At 61.4% G+C, this 25,845-nt stretch overlaps 1 protein-coding gene across 2 annotated transcripts in view; it reads right to left on the bottom strand.

Annotated features, from left to right (window-relative positions):
- The window catches only part of NAV1 (neuron navigator 1), a 192,002-nt gene that overhangs the window by 123,691 nt on the left and 42,466 nt on the right, over window positions 1–25,845 (bottom strand). For both annotated transcript variants that reach the window (XM_055583228.1, XM_055583227.1), the window contains exons 2-3: window positions 11,894–12,639; window positions 7,957–8,060 (exon numbers count right to left, since the gene is read on the bottom strand). In XM_055583228.1, the coding sequence (XP_055439203.1) occupies window positions 7,957–8,060; window positions 11,894–12,609 (820 nt within the window). In that variant the 5' untranslated portion in view covers window positions 12,610–12,639. The remainder of the gene's footprint in view (window positions 1–7,956; window positions 8,061–11,893; window positions 12,640–25,845) is intronic.

Below are 25,845 nucleotides of genomic sequence, written 5' to 3' on the forward strand. Positions count from 1 at the left end.
AAGGTCACAGGTGGGGGCCCAGAAGAGAGGTTTGCCGTCTGCCTGTGTTGGGGAAGATGGGGCCCAGGAAACGGAACGTCAGGGGTAGAGCCGGGGCCGCGATCCCTTGTACCTCCGGCCCGGCGTCTCGGGGAGGACTGCTGGAGGATGGGTGCCCCTGTTCCTGGTAAAGCACCCATCCTGGGCCAGCACGCTGACGGTGGGGTGAGCCTGCCATCGTGTGATGTGGGGGCCGGGCCAGGGAGGCCCCAGGGCCCAGGGCTGAGGCGGGAGCCACCCTGGAGGGCCAGGCTCTCCTGGGCTGGGAAGGTGTAGGCCCCCACCTCAGGGGCTGGCTGCTCAGGGTATGCAGGCCTCCAGGATGGGGACCGTAGCCAAAGGGCTGCTGACCTGGGAGGGAAGGTGACTTGAGGCTGGGCTGCTGCCTCTGGCTCTGTCTGCCGAATGCTCGCCGGGTGTCCTGACCCCGGGGCCCTCCGCTCCTTGATGGGGGCGCCTGGCGTGCACAGCCAGACACCGGGGCTCCCCTCCTCCTCTGAGCAGACACCCAGGACCTCCGCATAAAGCCAGAACCCCACGACAGTGGGCAGAAGTGAGCAGCTCTGACTCAGTGACCCGATGGCCTCCCAGGGAAGGACTGTCCCCCTCGCCGACCCTGGTTATCGACCACCGTGGAGGGCAGTGCCAGCCAACAGGCAGACTCGGAGCTTGCCTCTGATGCTCTCCTACCCACCCTCTGGTCCAGGCTGAATCCCACCTATATCTGCCCTTCTTCCCAATGCCTTCTCGTATATGAATTCAACTCCAATTCACCCTTCAAGGCCCAGCCTCAGGGCCGCCTTCTCTGACTACATCCCACACTGATCTTGAACTTTTCTCTCTACCTGTTACAGTCAGGGGGCGAGTAGACAAATCCTGCCCAGTCATATCCAAGGCAGAGAGGTCCTTTCCCTCCAGCTAAATTGTAAGCCCATTATAGACTGTGTGTTGACGTCCCCCCAAATTCACAGACTGAAACTGATCCCCAGTGTGACGTGCTTGAAGATAGTACGTTTGGGTCATTAGGTCACAAGGGCGGGTCCCTTGTGTCTTATAAGTAGAGGCACCAGGGTGCTTGCTTCCTCTGAGCTGTGTGTGGACACAGCAAGAAGACGGTTGTCCCCAAGATGAGAGCTCCCACCAGGAACTGAAATGGCCAGCACCCTGACCTTGGACTTCCCAGCCTCCAGACCCATGAGAAATACACTTCTGCTGTTGAAGCTGCCTGGGCCGCCTGCGCCTCTCCTCCGTGGCGGTCAGCAAGGGCCGTGGGTGCCTGTGAGCCACGGGCCAGGGGTCTCACTGCCACTAGGCACCTGCTGTTGCCAGGGACCCCTGAGACACGTGGTGGGCACGTTCCGTCAAACCCTCTGAATCCGCCGCTGTCATTGTCTTTGTTTTACAGAGAAACACGCTTAACCAGGACCACCCTGCAGGCTGCTGCGGGGGGCAGGATTGGAACACAGGCTGGGCACTCACGTCTGCCCACCAGTTCTGCTGTTTTGGGGACTTACTGAACAACCGCATGTGATCCCAACAAGTGTGGAGCCCCGTAGCAGGAAACTCAGGGTCCTGGTGGGGTAGGAGGCCAGGGTCCCGCCGGGGGGTATGGGCATCAGGAAGGAGGCCCCACCCCTCCTACCTGTCCAGGTGCCCCCTGGGGCCTGGACGCCCATCCCGCCCGCCTAGGGTCTGCCAGATCCAGGCCGGCAGTCACACTTGGCCTGGCCTGCAGAACCCCGGGTTGGGGTGGGGTGGAGGTCTCCTCCTCCATGCCCAGCACCGAGGTCCCTTCATGGCTCAGCCGCAGGACCTCTGTCCTGGGGTCCTGGTCAATTCCGGGGGGCCTGGCAGCCCTAACCATCCAGGACCCTTGGGGGCTTCCCTATTCTCAAGTGCTGGGCGCCCTGGGTTCTCTTCAGGACTCGCTGTGTGGCCTTAAGAGAATGTCTACCTTCTCTGCACTTTGGCTGGTCAGGAAGAGGTCCACTGGGAGTGGGGGTGGGCTTCCAGCTGGAGAGGCGGGAAGAAGCACCTGATCCAGGACTCAGTCTGAAACTGGACTTGGTGAAGTCAGAGGCCAGCTCCCAGCTGACACAGAGACCAGGGTAAGAAGGTGATGTCTCCCAGGTAGGCTCGGCTTCTGTGTTGCCCATGGCAACCGTCCCCCACACACCTGCTGGGATGTGCATTGCATACTGGGCCCCAGAGGAGCTCCATGAGGCCCAGGTACAGCATCCTGAGACCAGGACCAGCCATCGGTTGTCATAGCAACTGCAGGCTGCAGGGGTGGGGCGGGGTGCGCTGGTGGCAGGAACTCCAGGTAGGAGATGGGGCAGGCGGCGTCTGCTGGCTGTGTGCGGTCGTGTGGGATGGAGACCCATGAACCACACGTGTGGGCGTGTCCTCTGTGACCCGCCCACTCAGGGCTGGCTATTCTAAGGCCACTGAACCACAACGCTCAGAAGAACCTCAAAGATGACTTTACTCAGTTTTCTGCTTTATGGTGGAACTGGTGCTCTTACACGGAACCCTATTACCTCGCTGTGGGCCACGAAACCCAAAAGCCAGATGAAGGAAACACCGGGCCAAACCCAGGTGGTCTGGCAGCCCTGTGATGACCTCACTGCCAACAGAGCAGAATCTGTAAGTCAGTGCTCACCAACTGGATACAGAAAGTCCATAAACCAACCATCAGATGCCCAAGTTTTGTGCTGTGAACACGTTCATCTCTCTGAGAGACATATCGTAGGGTCCATCAGGTTCTGAAAGAGGTCCTTGATGCCAAAAAACTGAAGCCAGCCTCAACAGAAAGGAGAAGCCTCCACCGACCTGAGGTTCCTGAGGTTCCGGCTGAGCTAACAAGCCCGCCTCTTCCCATCTGGAGGGACACTCCCCTCCCATGCTTCTCAGGTGGCACCTCTGTGCTTTACCAGAGCTCTGTTAGGTTTTAAACGAGGTGTTAAATGTAACAGAATAGTGCAGTGGGGCTCCTATCTCAATGAATGGTGCAACCCCTTGGCACTGACAAACCGCCCTGCGAAAGCCCGGAATACCCACAGGAGAGGGGCCAGGGACTCGGCCTTCCCACGTAAGCCTGATCTCATCCCAGATGCTTCTGTCCTGTACCCCCACCCTTTCAGCTCCGCGGAGGCCCAGCTTCCCAGGGAGGAAGCATGCGGCAAGCTCATGGGGTGCAGCTCCTGGCTGGACTATGGAACGGCTCCACCCTGGGGCCGAGCCCCTCCAGCTGGAGGTCCCTCCCACTGTGACCTCAATCCTTCTGTCCCCAGAGCCGGTTCTCGGGGCAGGGACAGCCCCAGGCCTGGGGTGGCCCTGCACCCGCCCGCCCTCTGCCCTGACGCTGCAGCCATCTTCAGCTCGCTCTGAAGCTCCTGGACGCACCTCTGGAGACCCAGGAAGGCAGAGTTTGGATTCCTCTTGCTCCTTGAAGGATGAGCAGGGAATGAATGTTACGACCCGGGGTGGTTCTCAGCCCTTAACCCTCCTGGTCACTGTGTCCAGATCCCCTCACTCTCCATGGCGTCTCCCAGAGCTCCTTCTGGGTGGGCTGCAGGCTGTCTTCTCGTGGGGAGTCTCTCAGCGGGGACCCTAATCCTTTCATGGGGGGTGGGGAGCTGTGGGCAGCAGATGCTCTATACCCATTTCTGCCCATTCAGTGGTGCCCAGGGAGGGACTGAAGCCTTGCCCGTCGTTGGCTGGGAGGGCTCTTTATCAGCCCGGCCTCCCCAGAAGCTGGGAAGAGGACCTGCCTATCTTTGCTGGGGTGCGGGAGGGGCGGGAGGGGCAAAGCCCTGTGAAGCTCAGTCTTCAGGACAACCCCGGAGGCGAGGTCTTTTCGCCAGTCACATAAGGATGGATGGTGGTGAGGATCTACCAAACAGCCCCCACCCCAGCTGGGATTCCTATCTGTCCCCCTGCTCCCTGGAAAACTGTCCCAAGGTTGGACAGAGCAGTCTGGTCTGGAGAGACCGCAAGTGACCTGGCCCACCTCCCCTCAGTAAGCACCCTCACCCTTGAGATCCATCCACAGCCTGCAGAGGAATGAGCACCAATTCATCTGAGGCCAGAGGTTGGATCTCAAAGCCATGCTGGGAGGAGCTGAGTCCAGGACGGGCAGGCACAGAACACAGGGACCAGGCTGCAGCCTCCAGAAAGACCACGGTGGGCAGTGAGCACCTTCCCTCCCACCATCCTTCCCCACACTGAAGACGGCCGCTGCTCGTGTTCTCAGGGGGCTTCCCAAAACCAGAGCCCTGCCCTTGCTTGCTGGGATGTTCACACACTCCAGAGCTGGGGCTTCACCACGGGGCCTAAGTGCAGCTCATGTGCAGTTGCACAGGCTGAGCACTGCACAGCTCCGTGGCCACAGAAGCCCCACAGGGCAAAGTCTGTGCCTGCTCTGTCCCTGGATGTGAACACTGCACAGCTCCGTGGCCACAGAGGCCCCACAGGGCAATGTTTGTGCCTGTTTTGTCCCCGGATGTACCCAAGTGTCTAGAGCAGAGCCTGACATGTACTCGGTGCTGAATAAAAATTGGTTCACTGAGTATAACTCTCTGGAGGTGGATAACACAGGGCCCCGTGCTCTTGGCCAGAACAGGAAACCGGGAAGCCAGGCCGTGCCTACTCCGTACTCATGGGTGCAAACACCTGAGAACCCCTGATGTCCCTTCTAGAGTGGGAGTGGTCTGGGGGCCCGAGCTGCCCGGCCTCTGCTGAATCTGACCCTCCACTAAAATGGGCTGAACCCCCTGCCTGGAGACAAGTCCCATCCCAGAATCCCCAGGTTCCTCCCTCCCCCCAAAGAAACTGAGTCCAGACCCCTCGGGTTTTCGGTCCCTCCTCCCCGCCGGCTTCCTCAGTGACCTCACTGCTCCAGCCTCTCCCTCCCTAACCCTCCCCAAGCCAGGCTCCACCTCACTGGCCGTCTCAGAGCTGTCCAGCCTCCCGGGGTGCCCAGGACCTGGAACGTCCCGCACAACTCTGCAGTGAGGTCACGGCTGGGACGGCCTAGAGCGTGACCTCTGAAGGCTGGGCTCCAATCCTGGCTGGACCACCTTGGGATGTCCCAACCTCCTGCCCCACCACCTGGAAGGTGGGCACCTTAGGAGCACACCCCCCCCACCCCTAGTCTGCCCCACCAAGCCGAAGCAGCAGGTCAGCACGCGCTGAGCGGCTCTGTGTGCTGGGCAAAGCTTCTCAGGGCTTCGCCTGTGCAGGTGCTTTTTAGCCCCATGAAGCCCTCGGAAGCAGGCGCGGGTGTCATCACGGAGGCACAGGGAGGCCAGGAACCAGCCCAAGGCTGCACAGCCAGTGAAGGCAAGGCCGCGATGCCCAGCGGGGCCCTGGGTCCCCACCTCCACATCCCTCCGGCCCCATGGAAGCCCTGCCCCTGAGACCACAGCCCACACTGCCTGCCTGGAGCATGGGCTGTGCTTCCCGTCGATTGTCTGTGCATCCTCTCTTCACAGATGGCTGGGACACACGCCCGGCCTCAAAGTCCCCAGAGGGTGGGAAGGCGGGTGGGAAGCGGGGTTAGCCTAGTGCAAACAAAACAGGCTTGGGATGCAGAGCCAGTGGCATTCGGGCTGGGCTGGGGCCGGGGCCGGGGGGTGGGGGGACTGTCCCACCAGCGGAGGTGAGGAAAGCCCAGCTGAGCCCGGCACACGAGCAGGCGGGGCCCAGACTCCAGTCCCGGACAGCCCTTGCTGTGCATCCTCAGACAAGCTCTTTGCAGAACCTCTCTGAGCCCCCTGCCTGCAGCAGGGCAGCAGGCCCACGGCGAAGCCTGTGTCACGTGCTTACGAGGGGCTCCGTGGGCAGCGCCTGGTGCTGTGCCCTGCACAGAGGAGATGCCCAGGAAGCAGCAGCTGTCACCAGCATTTGGCCCTCCCGCGGTCTGGGGAGTTGAAGCAGCAGTCCTGGTCTCAGCTCAGCTGCTCGTGAACCACAGACGCCACTTTGAGCAGGTTACCCTCCCTCCCTGAGCCTCTCTTCCTGGAGAAAATGAGATCACATTTGGGTGAGGCTACCGTCCGTTAGGGTAGCCTCATTGTCCGTAAGGGCTTCCCAGATAGCGCTAGTGCTAAAGAACCTGCCTGCCAATGCAGGAGATGTAAAGAGATGTGGGTTCGATCCCTGTGTGGGGAAGATCCCCTGGAGAGGAAATGGCAACCCACTCTAGTATTCTTCCCTGGAGAATCCCATGGACAGAGGAGCCTGGCAGGACACAGTCCATGGACTCGCAAAGAGTCGGACACGACAGAAGTGACTTAGCATGCATACACCATCTGTTAGGGCTGTGACCCTCAGCGCCCTTGAGCCCAAGGCCTCTGCAGCCTGGAGACCCAGAGCCGGCCAGAGGATCCTGGGAGAGTCGGTGGAGGGTGGCACGTGGCTGCCTGGGAGCCCCAAGGCGGTGTTCCAGCCCCTCCTGCCCTGGGAGGAAGCACCAGATCTGGGGTTTTCTCTCCTAAATCCACAAGGTGTGAACAACTGAGTGTGGCTTAAAGATGGAGTCAGCTCAACAAGAGAGGGAGGAGAAATGCAAATCAGCCTCAAGGGAGAGGCCGGCGGGCAGAGGCTCGTGCCCCAGTGACACGAGGACGCACAGCGGGGGGATGAGAGCAGACCCTGCCACTCCCTGCCCGCTCAGTACCTGCACACGCGTGAAGTGGAAGTAATCACCTGTGCTGATCTTGGGGTGACCCTCCTGGTCCTCTCCCACGTGGCCTCATATGCGGGCGCTGGGGACCCCAGCCCCGGCTTCCCAAAGTAAGATCCAATGGAGACTCAGGCAATGTCCGCGTGACAGCAACAAAGGGGCGTGTCAGCAGATGGGACCAGCGCCGGATCTCCCTGGCACAACCGGTGGTGTGCGGAGGGCCGGGGCACTGGCATGGACACCCCCACACTGCCCGGGGCACACGTGGAAGGAGCAGCTGGCGGTCGACCCACTTGGGACAAACAAAGGAAGCGCCCAGCACCCTGCTTGGCGGCACGTCGTCATGGAAAGCGTCTCCCTGCTGCACAGAGCGGCCTGATGGTTTGTTGGTTGAACAAGAGCAGTGACGAGTGAGTGCGGCCCTACGAACTCCCTTCCCTTCCTCTCATCTCCGTTTCTTCAGGCTCAGAGTACAGGCCCCTCACAAAGCATAAGCAGGCCCCAAATCTCTGCCCATCCCACCCATCAAAGAGCCTGGGGTGTCCTTGGCCGAGGTGGACACTGACCGCAAGGCGGAGAGACTTGCCCGCTGCCCAGGAGGCTTGCAGGAGGTGGGGGGCTCTCTTCCTTTGTGAAGGGGAGTCTTCTCTTTGTGAAGCCCACCTCGCAAAGCTGCCCTGCACCTCGTACCGTGGAGAACCCCGCCTGCCCTCCACCAGACACGGCAGCTCGAGCTGGTGAGGGGCCTTCTGGCCGAGCAGCCTGGGGCTCCCAGATGTAGCCAGGGAGTCCTCTCCCCACTCCTGGGCTGGCGATGCCACGCCCTGGCTGTGTGGCACAAGCATGAGGAAGCCATTACACTGGCAGCTCTGACGTAGACACAGTCCGCACGGTCTCCCGGTCACCGCGTCCTAACGCCCAAGGGCCTCTGGGGCCAGGGAGCGGGGCTTCTCTAGTCCCCGCTGCACTCTGACCTCTCGCCCCTAGAGGGAGCCCGGCCCCCGGAAGGAGCCCCGCCCCCGGAGGGAGCCCCGCCCCCGGAAGGAGCCCCGCCCCCGGAGGGAGCCCCGCCCCTGGAGGGAGCCCCGCCCCCGGAAGGAGCCCCGCCCCTGGAGGGAGCCACGCCCCTGGAGGGAGCCCCGCCCCCGGAAGGAGCCCCGCCCCTGGAGGGAGCCCCGCCCCCGGAAGGAGCCCCGCCCCTGGAGGGAGCCCCGCCCCGGAGCACTTACCCAGGCTCGAGAGTTTCTCCTCAGCGCCCCCAGGGGGGCTGGAGTAGCCGTCAGAGGCCCAGCTGCCCTGCCTGAGGGGCCCCGGCTCCGGGTCGGCCTGGACCCTGCAGGACAGAGAACGGGGTCACTCACGGCCACTTGCGCTGGCCTCCAGCGTCTCCCCTCGGAGCTCGGGCCTTCCCTTTTGCTGTGCCCCGCCCAGGGCTGGGACCCCCGATGGGCATATACGCCCCCGGGGTGGGCAGCAGGCCTTTTTGCCAGAGTTACTTAGGCCAGGGGCACCTGAGGGCAGGGGCCCGCCTGACGCCAGTCACCCTTCAGAGTCCCCGAGTCCCTGGACCGTGAATAACCCCGGGGCAGAGGGACTCCGAGTAACCCTGGCCTGGGGGCCTGTGTCCTGCCAGGTCCCTGCCCCCGGGCTGCCCTGTGCACCCGCGGGAGGGCTGCGCTCTGAGCTGGAGGCCGCTGACCCCTCCCGAGAGCTCAGGGGTGAGGAGGATGGAGCAGGGGGTGGGGGGACCCAGCTGGGTCTCTGTGACCCCCGAGGGCGCAGTCTTCTCTGGGCCCATCCTGGAGGCAGGGAGGAAGGGCGGGTCTCCAAGCACCAGCTAGCACAACCCCCGGGTACGGTCCTGCCGGGAACAAAGGCTCCGAGAGCTTTTATTAAAGGCAATTACCCGCCTCTCCCAGCCGCCCCCTGCCCGGCAGTGTCTCCAGCTAAATGGGCCCTTTGGCAGCTTGAGGGGCTGGCAGGGCGTATGAGCAGAAGGAAAAACCGATGGCTGGCCTGGGCCGTGGGACGGGGGCTGCCTCCCCCTCCAGGCTTGACCGTTCCCAGCTCTGGGGTGGCCGGAGTGGGTCAGAGATCTGAGGGACCTCCTCTCTCCCCGCCTCACTGGGTCCGGGGCCAAGGAGATGCCCTCCAGGCCCAGACCCGCCTGAGAGTCCAGGGCTGTGGGGGCGTTTGCTGGCCGGCAAACTCCCGCAGGCGACCCGGCCCTCAAGGGTCTGCAGGCCCCACACGGGGGACAGGGCGGGCTCAGAGGGAGCAGGGGGGCCCAACCTTGCTGGGAGCAGTTACTGTGTGCTGCCGGCGGTGAGATGTCTATGCAACAATGAGCTTAAACCTGGCTTTTTCCAGAGGGGGCGCAGCCTACCGGTGAGAAGGCAGTGGGACATTACTAGGCGAGGGATGAGGACCACCACACACACACACACACACACACACACACCACACCACACCACACATCACATACACCACACTTACACACACATACATACAGCCCCACACATACACCACACACACAGCACACACGCACACCACACAACACACCACACACACACACCCACACACATCACACATCACATACACCACATACAGACACACACATCACATACACCACACTTACACACACACATACATACACCCCCACACATACACCACACACACGCACACACACACAGAGCACAGACACACCATACACAGACACACACACACCACACACACACACCCAACACAGCTGAGCACCCCGACCCAGCGGGCAGGGGCCAGGGCAGTGAATAGGAGTACCTGGCTGTTACACCGATTGTCACTGTTCTTGTGAGCAAGGGCGAGAGGGGGCGCACGGGGCAGGGCGCCCACCCCAGGCAGTGGGGCTGGGCAGCCTCAGTGCTCTGACTTCAGGAGCGGCACCCTTTCACCTCCTCCACCCCACACAGCCAGGCCCTGCATCCCCCAGTGATCCCAGCTGGAATGGATGGCACCGTCTATGCGGGACATTGGTTGGAAGTTGAACCCGAGAAAAGAAAACCCATGCCTGACCCTCGAGACACTATCGCACCCTCCTAAACCCTCACCCTAACCCTCAGCCTCAGGCCTGGGCTCTTTGTGGAACAGAGAAGGGTGAGGACAGGGACGCGGGAAGCAGATGAGCAGGACTAGAGTTTGCAGAGCAGACAGAGGCGTCTCTGCCGTGTCTGTCCTGCGTGTCTGGGGTGGCTGCCCGGGCTGTGGGGAAAGGACATCTCCCAAGGAGGCAGGAGGAAACACTGCCGCTTCATTCCCTGGAGGAGCAGGAGGGGCCTGGGGTCAGGGAAGCTGAGCCCTCTGAGACCAGGCAGGCTGAAGCTGTGCAGAGGCCAGCTGCGGGGCGTGGGGAGGTCTCTGTGGAAGCTGTGTCTGTGAGCCCTGGGCGCAGGCGCAGACACGCCCTCGGGGCACAGCCCACACTGCCCAGGAGGGGCCTGCGGCCCCGCATAGCCCGTGGGGCGTCCTCGGTCCCAGGCTGCCTTTTGAACCACAACCCTCCTAACGCTAACGCCAACACAGGCCTGAAACGGTCTGAGAGGTGGGACGTGAAGATCCCTGCTGAGGCGTCAGGACACAATGGTGTCCTAAGCGGAGGAAAATGTCTGTTTAGTTCTGACGGAGATGTTCAGAGGAAAAAGAGCTGGCCTCTTTGGAAAATGTCAGATTCCACATCTGCCAGGAGGTCTGAAGGGTAGATAATGTAAAATCTGGAACCGTGGAGTCAGAGACACGTTTCCCCAAAGATGGATTGGTGCGAAGCCAGTCTGGGAGGAGACACAGGCCCCAGAGTCACAGGGAAGCAGCTCACAGGCAGGGACCAGTCCCAGAACGGGCCCTGACCACTTTGAGAATCAAGTCCAGAAGCTCACGGGGGCGGGGGGGCACGCGGGCCACGCTGGGGTGCCCCCAGGGGCGGGGTCCCCATGGGACACTTGCTGGGTGGATAATCTGAGCCTCTTCGGTTGCTGGAAAGTTCTTGCTAACTTGTAGACACTGTGACACGGACTTAGCGCTTTGGAGCCGCACCAGGTGCGTCTAATTCACACACACGACAAGCCTGCACGTTCCTCAGAGCAGCCCTCGCTCGCCTCGCCACCCTTCTCCAGGGCAGACTGCTTCCTCGCCGGCACACCCTTCAGGGCCTCTTTGGGTCCCTCACCGCCCTGGCAGGCTTCCTCTCAGTGTGCTTTCCTTGCACCAATGCCCTTTTAGACCGTGGAGTCCGTAACTGAGTGCAGCGCCCTGCAGAAGGCTGGGCATGAGGTGAGAGGGGCGTACCCCTGTCCCGGCCCATGTCTGTTACGTGGAGCAGGGGCGCCCAAGACTTTCCAGGGGTCAAGCCACACTTCTGGCTTCACGTGAATGTGCGCTCTCCTCCTCCAACCCAGCTGCTCCCACCCGGGGGACCCAGCATCCAGGGGGCTTCTCGACCCAAACTGGGGGAGAGCTCGTCCTGGAATCAGCCCAGAGGAAAACCCCAGGAAGTCCGCTTAGTCAGGGAAAGCACTTCATTTGCATTCAAGCATCTCGAAACTGTGCCACACTTGGTAATCAGAACTCTGCTTATTTAATAGTGGCCGTTTCAGACAAGAGGTATATGTTTTTGTTAAGGAAGGACAGACGACGGAAGCACGTCTCTGAGCTTCACTTGCAGCGTCTGAAGAGGGCCGGCAGCTTGGCTTGTTGGCTGTGCTGGGGTGAAGGGTGGCTCGGCCCCCACTGAAGGTGCCAACCACATCAGAAGCTGGCCCCCCAGGGATGCACATGGGCAGCTTGGGAAGCGTAGAGAGCGGGCAGCCTGGGGGCTCCTGGGGGTCTGCGGGGATTTCACGACCATGGAGGGAAGGCCTTGCTCAGCGGTGACTGGCCCAGGTGAATTGGGTCAGGCTGTAGCTGGCTGCATGAGCCGTGTGACACCCTGACACCTGTCCTTGAAGAAGTGAGCATGCTGGGGGCACCCCTCTGGGCCTGTGTCTCGTGGCGTGCTCAGAGTTGGGTCTGGGCGCCCCCTTAGGGTCCCACCCCCACCCCCACGCTCCCCTCCACCTTCCGTTCTCTCCACCAGCCCCTCCCCTCCATGGGCCCCCGAGTCCAGGCTCCATCCCCGCGCCGCCCCCCGCAGCTTACCTGTACTGGAAAGGGGCCACGGTGGCCGTGACGGGCTGGCCATGCGTGTGGGCTGAGCCAAAGCTGACGGCCCCCGGGGCCGGGCGTGGGCTCTGCACAGGGCTGCAGGACGGGGAGGGAGGCCCCGAAGCCACCTGTGGTTCAGGCTCCAAAGGCCCGGGCATCCCGGAACTTGTGCCGGGAACGTCTCTCTGGTCTTTCCCTGGGTGGTTGGACGGCTTTTGAGCTTCAGGAGTCCCCGGTATCTGAGTGTCTCCATGGGAGCTGGCCCAGGAGGGGCTCCTGCTGCGGGTCTGGCGGGTCACAGTCCCCTCCTGGGCCCCCCTCTTCTGCCCCGGGGTGCCCCGTGTCTCTCCAGCTCTTCTTGACCTGGCCCGGCTGGCCAGGGCCGCCTTGGGGGCTGTGCGGGGGCTGCTCCAGGGGGAGCCAGTGGGAGCTCTTGCCCCCTCAGACAGCTCTCTTGGTGCCCCCGTGGCCTTGGGGGAGCCTCTCCCCCAGGGGGCCTTAGGGGACGAGCCCCTGGAAGGGCCGCCGGCCTTGCCCAGTCTTGGGGAGACTGCCCGCTGGGGGCTCAGGGCCAGGCCGGCCTGGCGCGGCCGCAGCTGGGGTGATGCCACTGGGGTCTGGGTCCTGCTCTGCGAGGCAGCGCGGGGCACGGGGATGGCGGAGGTGTGCTGGGGGCGGCCTGCGGTGCTCAGGCTGGCTGTCCTGTCCATGGCCGGTGGGCCTGCGGCAGGGCTACTGAGCTGTGGAGAGAGGACGGGAGACCGTTAGGCCCTGTCCTGGGGGCACCGGCGCCCCTCAGTCGTGTCCTGGCTGCCCACCCGGCTCAGGGAGGACCCTCTGCCTCTTGCAAACTCAGGAGAAAGTGCCGTGCACTGAGGTGTGCTGTGCGATCGGGTGGTTTATGCTTGTCCCGGCGCCTGTCCCCAGATGGGGCAGGCACCACCCGCCTCAGTCTCTTCTCGAGTCCAGAATGCTCTGCCCCCGGGGAACCAACTCCCTGCCCCCGGCTGGCTCCTGCTGCGGCCTCTCTGCCTGACACCCACCTTCCCTTGGACATGGCCACGGGGCGTCAGCTCCAGGTTTCACTGGCCCGCTGGCAGGCAGCCCTGCAGTCACAGCCCGCCCGCACCTGTCCTGGCCAGGCTCCCGCTGCCCGGCTTGCACCTGCCTGGCATCACTGCCCTTCTCCTGGCTCCTTCCTGCTGTGCCCACCCATGTGTCCCTGGAGACATGGGCACCCAGCCCACAGCCTTCTTCTCTAGCCTTTTCCCTACCCACCTCCTGCCCCAGGCAACCGTTGCTCCGCCCACTCCTCTGGCCTCAGAGACGAGGGTCCCACCCTGAGATAAAGGCGGAGCCCTCTAGGCAGCCCCTGCCACCAGCACCTGTCCTTCTGTCCTGGACCCCGATCTGTGAGTCACCCCCTGTCTCCCGTATCCTCCCCAGCATGCTAATGAATGAATTAATAGATCAATTAATCACTTTCATTTCAAAGGAAATTTGAAGTCAGCTATGAAGACACACAGTCAACTTCAGAGGAAAGGCTCTGTGTAGAAAGTGAATCACGCAACAATTAGCAGAACCCAGTTGTGGGAAAAGCCTTTACAGCATCGCACTGAAGGCAGGGATCCTGAAGGAAGACGCTGAGAGGTTGGAGCGTGCAGAATTAAAGTCCCTGGGGGACAGGAAAGCACTTGCCCAGGTTCAGGTCACCAGTATACTGCAAGCACACTCGCCACCCGGTGAGGCCCAGGGGGCTTTACCACATGGATCAAGAGCAACACCCCCTGGAAGCAGCGGCCAAAGGCTCGAACAAGACGTTCATGAAGGCATACGGTTAGCTGGAACACAGCAAAAACCAAGGGCTTCATGAGAATTGAAGAGATGCAATTAAGTCAGTTAATATCGGCTACTATCAAGGTTACTATCTCCTGGAAAATTGTGATTTCTAGTCGTGGTATGAGGGCAGGGCCCTGACACACGGCCATGGGAATGGCCCCAGACGCAGAAATGTGTCCTGGGGATGATCACAGATGCGGCCTGAGCTGCTGAACTTGGCCTCGGGCACAGGGCTGAGCCACACCCTGACCAGCAGAGGCAACGGGCTGACCACCCCTGAGCAGGGCCCCGGACCACTGAGCACCGCAGCCATGGCTCAGACCTCAGCGTCCGAGGTTCAGTCCCGCACAGGCAGGCCCAGCGCCACGTGGCTTGTGCCAAGACACAGTAGGGAGACAGCAGGGCCTGGTGCCCCCACTCATGCCCCATACTCTCCTCCTCGAGGGACCCGAGACTGGGCAGGGGGTTCCCAGGGCTGAGGACAGGCCTGCGATAAGGGTTTACTAAACGTTTCCCTTTCCTGGCCAGCCTCTAAACTCTGTCAGCCTGTCAGGACAGAGGTGACTGGAGACCTGAGCTGTGGGCAGGCTGCGGGACAGGATCTCGGGCCACCCCCACCCCCTTGGCCTCCATACCCGGCTTTGGGCTCCAGCAAACCAGACGGAACAGTCAACTGAGTCTGGCCCCAGCGGAGAAGGCTGTGCCCCGCTCAGAGGACATGTAGTCCCCACTGGGGGGCTGTTTCCCTGGCCTCTGAGAGAGAGGCCCCTGAGCACAGCTGCCCTGAGCCGCAGCTGAGGGTGTGTGTATGTTGGGGTGGCGCGTCCCACTGACCTGGTCCCCACAGACGGCTCTACTGCCAGGACCCTCGGCTCCTTTTCAACCAATCAGCCAAAAGAAATGACTTTGTGCCAGTGAAAATCCATGACTTAAAACTGCCCCACCAATCTGGGGGGCAGAGGCACTGAGCCAGCGGGGGCCCATGCACTCGCAGCCCCACTCAGCACTCGCAGCCCCGCGCCAAGACCCCATGGGGAGGCTCCCAGCAGCGGCAGCCCCGCAGATGGGTGCCGGGAGTCTGAGTCAAGAGGCTGCAGGTGCCAGGCCCTGGGAGGGGCCCATGACTGACCGCCCTGCTTCACCCTATCCCTCCTCCCTCCTGCGTCATGCCCTCTGTGTCGGTTGGTTGCCAGAGGCCTGCCTTCCAGAGGGGTTGCACAGCAGATGTGAGAGGAGCCTGGGGGAGGCACGCCCAAGGCCCCTGGGAACTGGAGCCGCACAGTCCCATGCCCGCCCCAGCCATGAGCTGGCCCACCACGGTCCCGGCCAACCTCCCCCTCCCACTCTGCTCTCAGCCCCAGGCCCAGGGCTGCCTGTCCAGTCAGGCGGATACAGGCGACGTCACCCAACACGCCCACTTACTGCTCCAGGCCCCGAGGTCCAGGGCCACCAGGCTGGGGCAGGCGGGGTCTGGGGGACTCCGGGCCTCTCTGAAAGCCCACCACTGGAGACCCTGCACCCGCAGTGTGGGCTGGTACCTGGTGTGAACACCAGCGACACCGAGGCCTTTGGAGGGGCGGGACACAAACCCACCAGGGAGACCCCCTGTGAGGTGCCGTCAGGCCTCCTGCCAAGGCACGAGGCCTTGGGCCGGTTACCCAAGCAGAAACCTCGAGGGGAGAGCGAAGGCAGGTGTGGGGTGTTGGTGGCGGCCCAGGATTAGCCCTGTGCCCGGACTCCAGTGCTGTTCATGCACAGGCCTCAGCAGTGCCATCTGGGAGGTGGGGCGAAGTCGGGGGTGGGGAGTCAGGCTCCGGGCCGCTGTCCTCCAGAGTAGTCGGGGCGGGGGGGCACCGGCCACCCTGTGCAGAGCATGTCCTAGTCCCCCTCTGGGCCACACTGACCATGCTCCGGTCACTCCTGCTGATGATGCCCCCACGTCGAGACCACCCCCTTCCCAGCAGCAGCACATCCGTGCAGGAGTCACACACAAAGGAGGGGCCAGGGCTGCAGGAGAGGTTCCCCTCCTCCATGGATCCCCCCAACCCGGTCTCACAGGACGGCCCCAGAGCCGTGAGGTTCCCAGAGCTCGGCGCCCCAGGGCCCACCAGGCCCAGCAGGCTGGCCAGCGAGCTTGCAGGAGACCCGCGTTGGTGGGAGCAGGGGGACCCCCTCTTCCTGTCTCACTACTTGGGGGCAGACCCTGGAGAAGCCGCCACCGCCCTGCCCAGGCCCAGGCCCCCGCCACTGTCCACTCCTCCTGGCACAGGGGCTCCAGGCAGGGTCCCCCCAAGACGGCTAGCTCAGGAGCTGGACCAGGGCTGCCCAACCAGCAGAGCAGAGGCTCCCAGGCCAGCCGAGGGCGCGGATGGAGAGCAGGCGGGTGCGCTTTCGCACTCTCAGATCAGAAACCCACAGCCACACAGATCACAGATCACTCATCCTGGGCAACAGCTTGAACTTCTAATAACTGTTTTGGAGTGTTGTTCAGGGTCTGGTTCTGCTATTTATAAACTGTGTGGCTTTGGGAAAGTCACTTAAATTCTCCAAACTTTGGTTGTTTCATCTGAAAAATGGCAGGGGCAGGGGGGTGAGGGGTAGGGACCGACATCACTGAGCTGCTATAAAAATGAAATGAGATAATGTGTGTCTTAGCACATTCTGGCTGCTTTCATGGCATATCATAGATGGGGGTGGGGTGGTGGAGTGGGTGGGGCTTATTCCTCATGGTTCTGGAGGCTGGAAGTTCAAGGTTAAGGAGCCAGCAGATCGGGCAACTGGTGGGGCCTTTGTTTCCAGCTCATGGACAGCATCTTCTCACTATGTCCTCATATGGAGGTTGGGGTGAGGGGGCTCTTGGGGGTCTCTTTCTGGGGACACTGATCCTATTCATGACCTAACCACGTACCAAGGACTCCAGCTCTTCCCACCATCACTTGAGGCTAGGATTTCAACATAAGAACTTGGGGACATAAGCATTCAGTCTAAAGCAGAATGAAAAATACTTCATGTGGTAGCCCGAGGGGAGTGCTTTTAAAAGGTTAGTTCTTATAACAAAAGTAACATGCTCATTAGAAAAAACTTGGAAAAACCTACAAAAATACAAAGAGGAAAATGTCTATCCCCTACAGGCCTTCTGCTGTTGTTCAGCGGCTCAGTCCTATCCAACTCTTTGCAGCCCCATGGACTGCAGCACACCAGGCTTCCCTGCCCATTCCTGTCTCTATGTACCTTACCAGCAGACACTGGCCTTCTTACATGTCTTGATTTCTTCCAGGCTCCTTACAATTCATGCTTATACCCATAGACATCGTAAAATTGTGATGATACTATACATACATTTTACATCTTTTCACTTACTATGTAGTAAGCATTTTTACTTTCCATTTAAAAACCTTCAGACATTTTCAGAAACATTGTTGTGAATCACTGATAAACTTCTGTGACTGCATTAGACAAAACTGGCTCATCACCCACTGTCACTAACCATTTGGAGGTTTCCAGTTTCCTACCATTTTGTGTAAGGCTGTGATGAACACCCAGGCCAGCTCTGCTGGGGCCTCGGATGATGGCTTCCGGCTGCACTTCTGGAAAGGGGATTACCAGGTCCAAGGTGGGGTCACAGGAGAACTCATTCACACGCTGCAGACGCTGTTCTGAAAGCCACATCCAGCCTGTCTCCCCAGTCTGACTCTCAGCACCCTTCCCCCAGCTCCTGGTGCAACCGTGGTCGGGGGGTGGGTGCAGCCTCTGTGGGGGGCCTGGAGCTTCAACCACGTTCAGGTAGTCAGGCCAAGCAGGGGGGCAGAGCTGGAGGCAAAAACGTGGGGGCAGACCGTGTGGGCAGTCTGCTCTGCCTGCCCCCTGAACACTGCTGGGCCTCGGGGGTTTGGGTCTGAGGCTGGGAGGCGCCTTCCTCCCTTGGGGAGTACCAGCGACTGGGCCCTCTGGTGCGCTGGGGGCGGGGGTGGGGAGAGCGCTGAGGGCGGGCCCGCAGGCAGCATGGCAGGCGGGGCAGGCCTGCTCTCCCCAGGGTCTGGTCCGCTGCTCCTTGGTGCCCTGTCCGGCCCAGGCCCACCCCCCTTTCTTTTCAGTCCCTCCCCTTTCTGAGATTGCCCTCCAACTTCTCATCTGGGTGGTTTTCGAGCTGAGCCCCACGGTAACCACCTGTCAGGCCCTTGGATGGGCAGGTGGAGAAGCCAGGGCGAGCTCCAGGCCGGGGGCCCAGGCTTCCTAACTTCCTCCCCACACCACTCTCTCCCTCGAGCAGCGATTGAAAAATCCTCCATCATCCGCTGCCTTCTGCAATGCCCACAGAAAGGTGCTCACGGGCCCCGCCCCACTCCACGTAAACGAATGCCCGTGACTCTCCTCCTGGGACCCTGAGGGAACGAACGTCCCCGAGGAGACCCTCCAGCCGCACACGCTGACATCGGCCTCATGACTTGTCATCTCCTAGGTTCTGGTCCAGGCTGTTTGTGACCTCTCTGGGGACCCTGAGAGCAAGCAAGTGACCACTGCGTGGATGTCCCAGAACACAAGGTCTCACCACCTCCTCCAACCACCACCTAACTTCTTGTTCTCTTTCTTTTGGCAATACTTGTTGTCATGGAGATTCTAACGCAATGTAGGAAGCTTGTTACTTGGCAACGAGATGCTGGAGGTACAGGATTGGCTGCTGAGGTCTGAAGGAGCAGCAAGGATGCTGAGGGAAGGTGGGGAGTTGAGAAACACCCTGGGGGAGCACCAGGCACAGGGAGGGGAGCAGACGAAGGACCAGGTGACAAGGAAGAGAGAACATGGAACATTCCGGGGCTGGGCCATGCTGTGTGCTTGCTCTGATGCCCTCAGTAAAAGCAAGACAAAACAAACACACAGTAATGTATTTTCATAGCTGTATTTACACTGCGGCAGGATGGATGGGGATTTCAACAAAGAGAAGGTCCTAAGTATCAGAGCGGGGAAATGCCGCAGGAAGGCTCTGTGGTGTAGCGGAAAGGGCAGGGCTTGCGGTCGAAAACTTGGATGTGAAGCTCAACTCCACCCATTCCTCTGCATGTGATGCCATCAAAAGACTGAAGCCTCTGAGCTTCAGTTTCCTCATCTGTGAAATGGAAACAGCAGCCTGACCTCCAGGGCCAGCTTGATGAGCGCTGACCAGCGGGAGTGGGCGCGTGGGCAGTGGTCTCACACGTGGCTTCTGCAGGGGCCTTTTGTGACCAACTGCTCCTTGTTATCTTAATCACTAGCATCATGACCAGAACTGAAAGCATGAGACATGGAGAGGAGACAGCCTAGCTCACTCCCATCCAGACTCATGGGCCCACTGTCTGAGCCCCAGCCTCTCTAGGGGCCAGCTGTCCACGCCTGAAACAGTCTGTCCCTCAGGGTGCCATCAGGAGGACAGATCCCAGCAGGTTCATGAGACTCTGTGCCTGTCCTGAGCGCCCAGCGGGTGCCCCAGATGCCCTAAAAGCCAGGGAATCACTCCTGACTCCACGCCCAGCTCTGCCCTCGGGGGTGGAGACCACGGCTGCAGAGTTTCAGTCGTCCTTCCAGGAAGGACGGCTCATGGGTGCTGGGCGCCCTCCCTAGCACCTGCGTCACACGTGGCCCCGGAGCGGTGAGAGCGGGCGAGTGCAGGCACCTGGCAGACAAAGCAATCGGCGAGTTCCCGAGCGATGATCGGCATCCTCTGCCGGCCCCGGGGTGGCCGCGGCGGCCCGGGGAGCACGGACCCTGCTGCCCCTGCATGTGCACTGCGAGGCAGAGGGCCAGGTGGGGCTCCCTCTCAGACAGGACTCTCAGCATGGTCTGTGGCGACCCCAAGGTACAGGAGAGGCACTCAAGGGGGCGGGTCACCTGGGCTGGTGGAACCTTGGCGAACAACTCCTGTGGGCCCATAAAAGTTCTAGAGATTCCAGGTGACCAGCCTGACCCCCCTGCTGCCATCTGCTCGTCCTGGTCCCTCCCGTCCTCAGAGAGCAATGTGACAGCCGAGGACAGACTGGCTCACCAGCTGCACGTCGAACTGACCAGAGGCGGGCAGACGGCGACTCAGGCAGACGCTGCTTCATTCAGCGCCTCTCCGGCTGCAGCTCACTAGCCCCCGCACTCTGAAGCCCTCCGTGCTTTCCAGCCTGACTTCTAACGACGCCCGCTCTGAGGGTCCCACCTCCGCTGGGCCTGGGCCAGGCTTGCCCCCTCAGTGGGGGCCGGGCCGGAGGGCAGTGCCTGGGCTCGGGAGACCTGGCCACAGGCCCACACCTGAGGCTTCTAAGCAATTTCATGGCAACAAAAGATAATTCAGAAAAGGGTTAACTGCAGCACGGAAAGCACAGAGCAGCCTTGGGTCTGACAGTGTCCCGTCGTTTTTCTCCTGCGCGGAGAGGAAACACGGAGAAGAGGGGTCACCGAGGCAAGAAGAGATCCGGGGTCACCGAGGCAAGAAGAGATCCAGGGAGTGGCCCTCGGAGACCCTTCCCTCAGGGGGGAGGGGAGGGCGGGCGTGAGCCCCAGATGGGGTGGGGGGCACTTGGTACCCGAGCTGGGTGGCACTCTGTCCTCCAAAGGGCAGGGGTCCCACTGCAGCTGCTGTGAGTGGGTGGGAAGGGGTGTGGGCCTCCCCACTTTAGCTTCAAGTTGATCTGTTTGAAGTCTTGGCTCTCCACGTAGGATTTTTTTTATCAACGATGTATTTCCCTGCTTCACTCCCTGGGACTGGGTGGGGTCGGTGACCATGACCACCAGGGCTTCAGTCTGTCGAGGACAGGGAGCGCGGAGGGTGCTGGGGGCCTGAGAGCCTAACAAGAGGGAAGGAAGAAGCAGGCTTGAGGACTCACTTCTGCAGAGGCCCTGGGAGGGGTGGGCCTCCTGCGAGGTGGGGGAAATGATGCTTCAGAGCCAGACTTGAGGTCAGGACCACGGGATCTGGGGGGTGGTCTTCTCAGGACAAAGTGGCTCCAGAGGCCCTGCCGCGGGTGGGCTCTCTGCTCCCCAACCAGGAAGGAGGGGTCGACTCCGAAACCTGCTAAGCCTCACTATTCTTGAATTTCCTGACTCATCTTTGTCCACTTTTTTGGTCCCTCCCTCCACCGTTTATAAAACACAGTTCATATTTTGAAGTAGTTTCAGATTTACTGAGAAGCTGCAGAGATAGGACAAAGTCTCCGTGCCCCCTGGCCCAGCTGCCCTTGTGCCGAAGTCTTGTATAACCAGGTACTTTTGTGAAAGGGAAAAACTTGACATCAGATCGTAACTGCTCAGTGAAGTACAGACTCTTCTCAGAGTTCACCAGTCTTTCCACCCACGTCTTTTTCTGTGTTCCAGGTGCCCTACTGCACTTAGCTTCCCTTAGCTTTTAAAATTTAAATTTCCTTTTGCAAACTCCAGTCTGTCTGCACCATGCTCCAGGGGACCAGGAGAAGGCATCTGGGCTGCTGTCACTCAATTCTGAGCAGGTCACGGGCAGCAGGAAGAGCAAGGGACATGCAGTATTTACAACAGCCAAGTCAGGGAAGCAGCCTGGGGGTCCACTGATAGAGGGGTGGATAAAGGAGACAGGGGACACACACACAATGGACTATTATCCATAAAAAGGAATGAAATGATGCCATTTGCAGAGACGTGGATGGATGATGCAGAGACTGTCATATAGAGTGAAGTAAGTCAGAAAGAAAAATATCTTAGATTAATGCATAAATGTGGGATCTAGAAAAATGGTACAGATGAACCTATATGCAAAGCAGAAATAGAGACACAGACATAGAGAACAAACATTTAGATACCAAGCGGAGAAAGAGGGGGTGGCACGGATGAATTGGGAGCCTGGGATTGACATATATATGTATATATATATATATAATTGGTATTATGCATAAAATAGATAGGCTTCCCAGTGGCACAGCAGTAAAGAATCCGCCTGCCAATGAAGGAGATGCAGGAGATGTGGGCTCGATCCCTGGGTCAGGAAGATGCCCTGGGGAAGGAAATGGCAACCTGCTCCAGCATTCTTGCTGGGAGAATTCCAGGCACAGAGGAGCCTGGAGGGCTGCAGTCCACAGGGTCACAGAAAGTCGGACATGACTGAGTACACACGCACAGCAGCAGAAAACAGGTAACCACGGAGACCTGCTGTGAGCGCGGGGAGCTCCGCTCAGCGCTCTGTGCTGACAGAGAGGGGTCTGTATAGCAGGAACGAACGCAGCACTGCCAACCAGCTACAACCCAGTGATCATAACAGAAAGGAGCAAGGGGCGGCCTCTCCCCTGCCAAGCAGCTACAACCCAGTGATCATAACAGAAAGGAGCAAGGGGCGGCCTCTCCCCTGGAGCTTTCCTCTCTGGAGTCAGAGGTCATTCCGTATTGCTAAGACTTGTAGAGGTGACCATGGGGTCTCAGTCCCCAAGAGCTACGGGATGAGGGGACCACAGTCACAGATGACCAGACGCTCCCCCCTCAGGGCACACAGCCTGGCTGGAGCTGCCCCCTTGGTCTGGAGCCCAGGGTTGGCCTGAAGCAGAACTCAGCCTGTCTCTGAGCACAGAAGGTTTGGCGATGGGCAGAACCAAGGGGGAGCAGAGAGGGGCCTGCATCTCTGCAGAATTGTTTCCAAACAGAGTGTTAACTTTTTCCCTCTCAGGGTCTCCCTGGAGATGACTGTGCTGCTGAAAATGCACTAAATCTCTCTCCTTGTTTACAACACACGCCCATCCTCCCTCTGTCCCTCAGCCCAGTCTCTTGCTGAGCAGTCACACGAGTAGCCCTGAATAGGGGTCACAGCCAGGGAGCATGCCCGAGACCCCAGCTCACGGGAGGGCACTGCGTTCTGACAGACGCGGGTTTGGGGAGAGAAGCCCTAGAAGCTCACTTTGTGCTCCGTGCCCCTTGTCCCAGCGTGCAGGCTGAGGCGGGCTGGCTTATGGACTCTGCATACACATCCTCTGCTCTCTGTTCCCACTGAACACAGCCTCGGGAAAGGAGCCCCCTTCCGGCCAGAGGGACTGGGCTGGATGTGAAGATGAGGCCACTTTCAGGGGACCCTGCATGTGGGACCCAAGAGCACTGTGACATTGTCTTCCCAGAAGCCCCCACCCCAGGGAGCACGCCCCGGAGGCCCCAGGGCAGGCAGGAGGCTGCCGGCTGGCGCAGAGATCCTCGCATTCTCCTTGTGGTTGAGGGGGCCACCAAAGCCCCGATGCCAAGAGTGGGTGCAGATGGTCTTCTCAGGGGCAGAGCCCCCCTGCTTCTGACGCCCCACGTGACGACGGCCACCAGTCCCAGGGAGACCACGGGCACGACTACCTCCAGGGGTTCTGCCGGCCCCAGGATGAGCCCCAGAGAGACACCGCACCTCCCGCCTTCCCGTCACTGAGCCGGGGGAGTGCACGGAGCCGGCCTCCTGACGGCAGGTGCCCGCCCTCACCCGTGGCCTTTGCTTCTGCCACCCCAACACTCGGCGAACTTGGGGTTTGGGTCCCGGGTCACAGAGCTGCAGTCAGGCCCCCGATTCCAGGCCAAAGACGTCCAGTCAGCTCCGTGGTTCCTGCGGGCTTTTCCTGATCCCGCACCCTGTGCCAGGGCCCCAGTTCTGGCCACTTGTTTATCAGAAGGATGGAGGCCTGGTCCCCGGCCCCACTGCTGCCCACTTATCATGTCCTCACTGAGGGCAGAGGGCCTGGCTGAACCCGCTCTGACTGTGACCCCTCCGTGCAATTAAACCAAGCCCCCGGGGCCCACGAGAACTCCAACTCACTCCCGCCGCCTGCCGGCCGCGCCTCCGGCCTGTCCCCGCCGCACAGCATCCTGTCTTCCTCCAGCTGGCCTCTCCACACCCTCTTGTTCGGCCCGGGTGTCGAACCATCCAGAAGCCCCCGGGGGCCCCGGCAGCACCCCACAGCTGGCTCTCAGTGCCCATGGCTCCTGGAGAAGGCGGCCCTGCCCTGCTGGTGGAACAGAGATGCCCAGGGCCCGGCGGGCTGGGCCCCGCTCCTTGTCCAGACCATGCGGCGGGGGTCTCCTGGGCCCAGGAAGCCGGGTCAGGGAAGATGCCTCCCCGCCCTGGGCCTGGGGTGCCATGGGAGGCAAGACATGAGAGGCGGCTGTGGAGGACGCAGGCCGGGAAGCATTCCCACAGCGCTGGCAGCAGGTGGGGCGCAGGCACAGCTTCCCAAGCTGCAGGGAGGGGAGGGCCCTGCGGGAAGGGGTCTCAGTATTGTCCCCTTGGGCTCAACTGGAGGCCCCTGGGGTACGTTGGTGGTTGTATGAGAGGCTGTGGTCTGCATGGAGGCTCACCCAGAAGCTCCAGGCTAAGGACTGGGTGTGTGTGTTGGAGGGGGGAAGGTGGGTCGTGGGGCCAACCCCGGGGGTCTGGGCAGCAGGCAGGCTGTGGGGGTCCACACTGCCTCCTCATCACCCCTTCCGCACCCTTCCTCTCATCACAGACCCCTTCCCCAGGGGGCACGGCCTTCAATCCCACCTGCAGCCTCAGAATGATGGGAAAGGACCCTCACCACCAGCCCAGCACTGGGGGGTGTGGGCCACTGGACTAGGCTCACCATTCAGAGGAGGAAGAGCAAGGCCCCCGCCCCCGGCTCCCAGCACAGCACTTACATGAGCCCAGCTTGGCTTCACACAACCTGGGAAGCAGACACCGTCACCCTCCCTTCACAGCAGAAGCAACCTGGGTCCCCAACTGTGTGGTGGGCCCAGGGCCACTCCCGGGCTGGTCTCACGGTGAGCCTGGGGGCGTGGGGGCCGCCCTCTCCCGGGGCCTCCCTGGGGGGAGCAGAGCAGAGACCTCGCCCTTTGCCGTGCTGACTGCACACACGGTCCTCCCTCCCCGACCCAGGCAGTCTCCCGGAGAAGGAGCAGAGACCCGCCATCCCAGGCCTGCCCCCTGTGCTCGCCTCAACCTCGGGGGCAGGGATGGGGCAGGGGCCCCGGGGAGAGCCCGACCCCCCTGAGGCCCCTGCGGGCCAGGCACTGCTGCTTTCAGCAGGCTCCGTGCTGGACAGCTCCCAGGCCGCAGCCCAGGCAGGCACCGTGTCCTGCTGGGGTGGGGGGCCCTGTGTGGCTGCCTCACCCACCACCGCCCCATCCTCCCACCTCTCCCACCACCGGGGCGTCACAGACATGATCCGGTTCCCAGCCTCCCACCCAGTCCCCTCCCCGTGGGAACCCAGAGCCCCAGCCATCCTCTGAGGGCAGGCGGGCCGTCCTCAGTGAGTCTGACCACAGACCTCTCCACAGCTGGCTCTGGGGGCCCCTCCCACCGCCTGCCAGACCCCGTGCAGCCTGAGTGTGCTCACATCCCTCCGTTCCAGCAGCCGCCTCCTTCCCTTTCTCCTGGTCATCCTGAGAGCCCCAACCTTGCAAACAGGGCCCCTGAGGCACAGGGCAGACCGGCCGACACAACGCCTCCTCAGCATGGGGCCAGGGTGGCCGCCGGGAAGGGCCTTGAGAGTCACTGCTGGGGCTGGGAGGCATGGTCCTGTCTCACAGGCAGACCAGGCTCCCGGGCCTTCAGCTGCGGCTTCTCCGGCCCCTGTGCACTTGGTCTCTTCGCCCACCTGCTCTGGGGGTGGTTCCTTACACTGACCCCCGGGGCCAAGAGTCAGTCTGAACACCTGGTCATAGCTCCTGTCCATCCCGTGTGCCTCCACTGGCCCTGCTGGGCGGGAGCAGAGGCAGGAGGGGCAGGGCTGGAGTGGGGAAGCCTGCGCGCCCGTGGGAGCCCCAGTCTGACGGGGGAGGAGACCCCATGCCAGGCTCAGCGACCCCGCCCCCCTACTTCAGCTGCAGCCCCTACTCAGCCCTGGAGACCCAAATTTCCACTTTCCGAGGGACGGTTTGGGTTTGGAGATGCATTCGCTGAGGCGTCCATGCACCGAGAACCCTGGTGATTGGAAGGAGGGGGTGACTGAGGGGCGTGGCCCCAAGCTGAGAAGGGCTGCCTCCAGGAATGACAGACCACCAGCAGGACCCAGTCACCCCGGGATGCGCCCCGGGGCTGCAGGTGTGGCTCTGATGGAGGAACAGCCCTGAGGCTGCTGCCCCGTCTGCAGGGAGCCTCCGTCTGGCCCACAAGCCTTGGCTCAAACCCACCT

This window comes from Bubalus kerabau, chromosome 5 (assembly GCF_029407905.1).
Source record: "Bubalus kerabau isolate K-KA32 ecotype Philippines breed swamp buffalo chromosome 5, PCC_UOA_SB_1v2, whole genome shotgun sequence".
Lineage (NCBI taxonomy): Eukaryota > Metazoa > Chordata > Mammalia > Artiodactyla > Bovidae > Bubalus > Bubalus kerabau.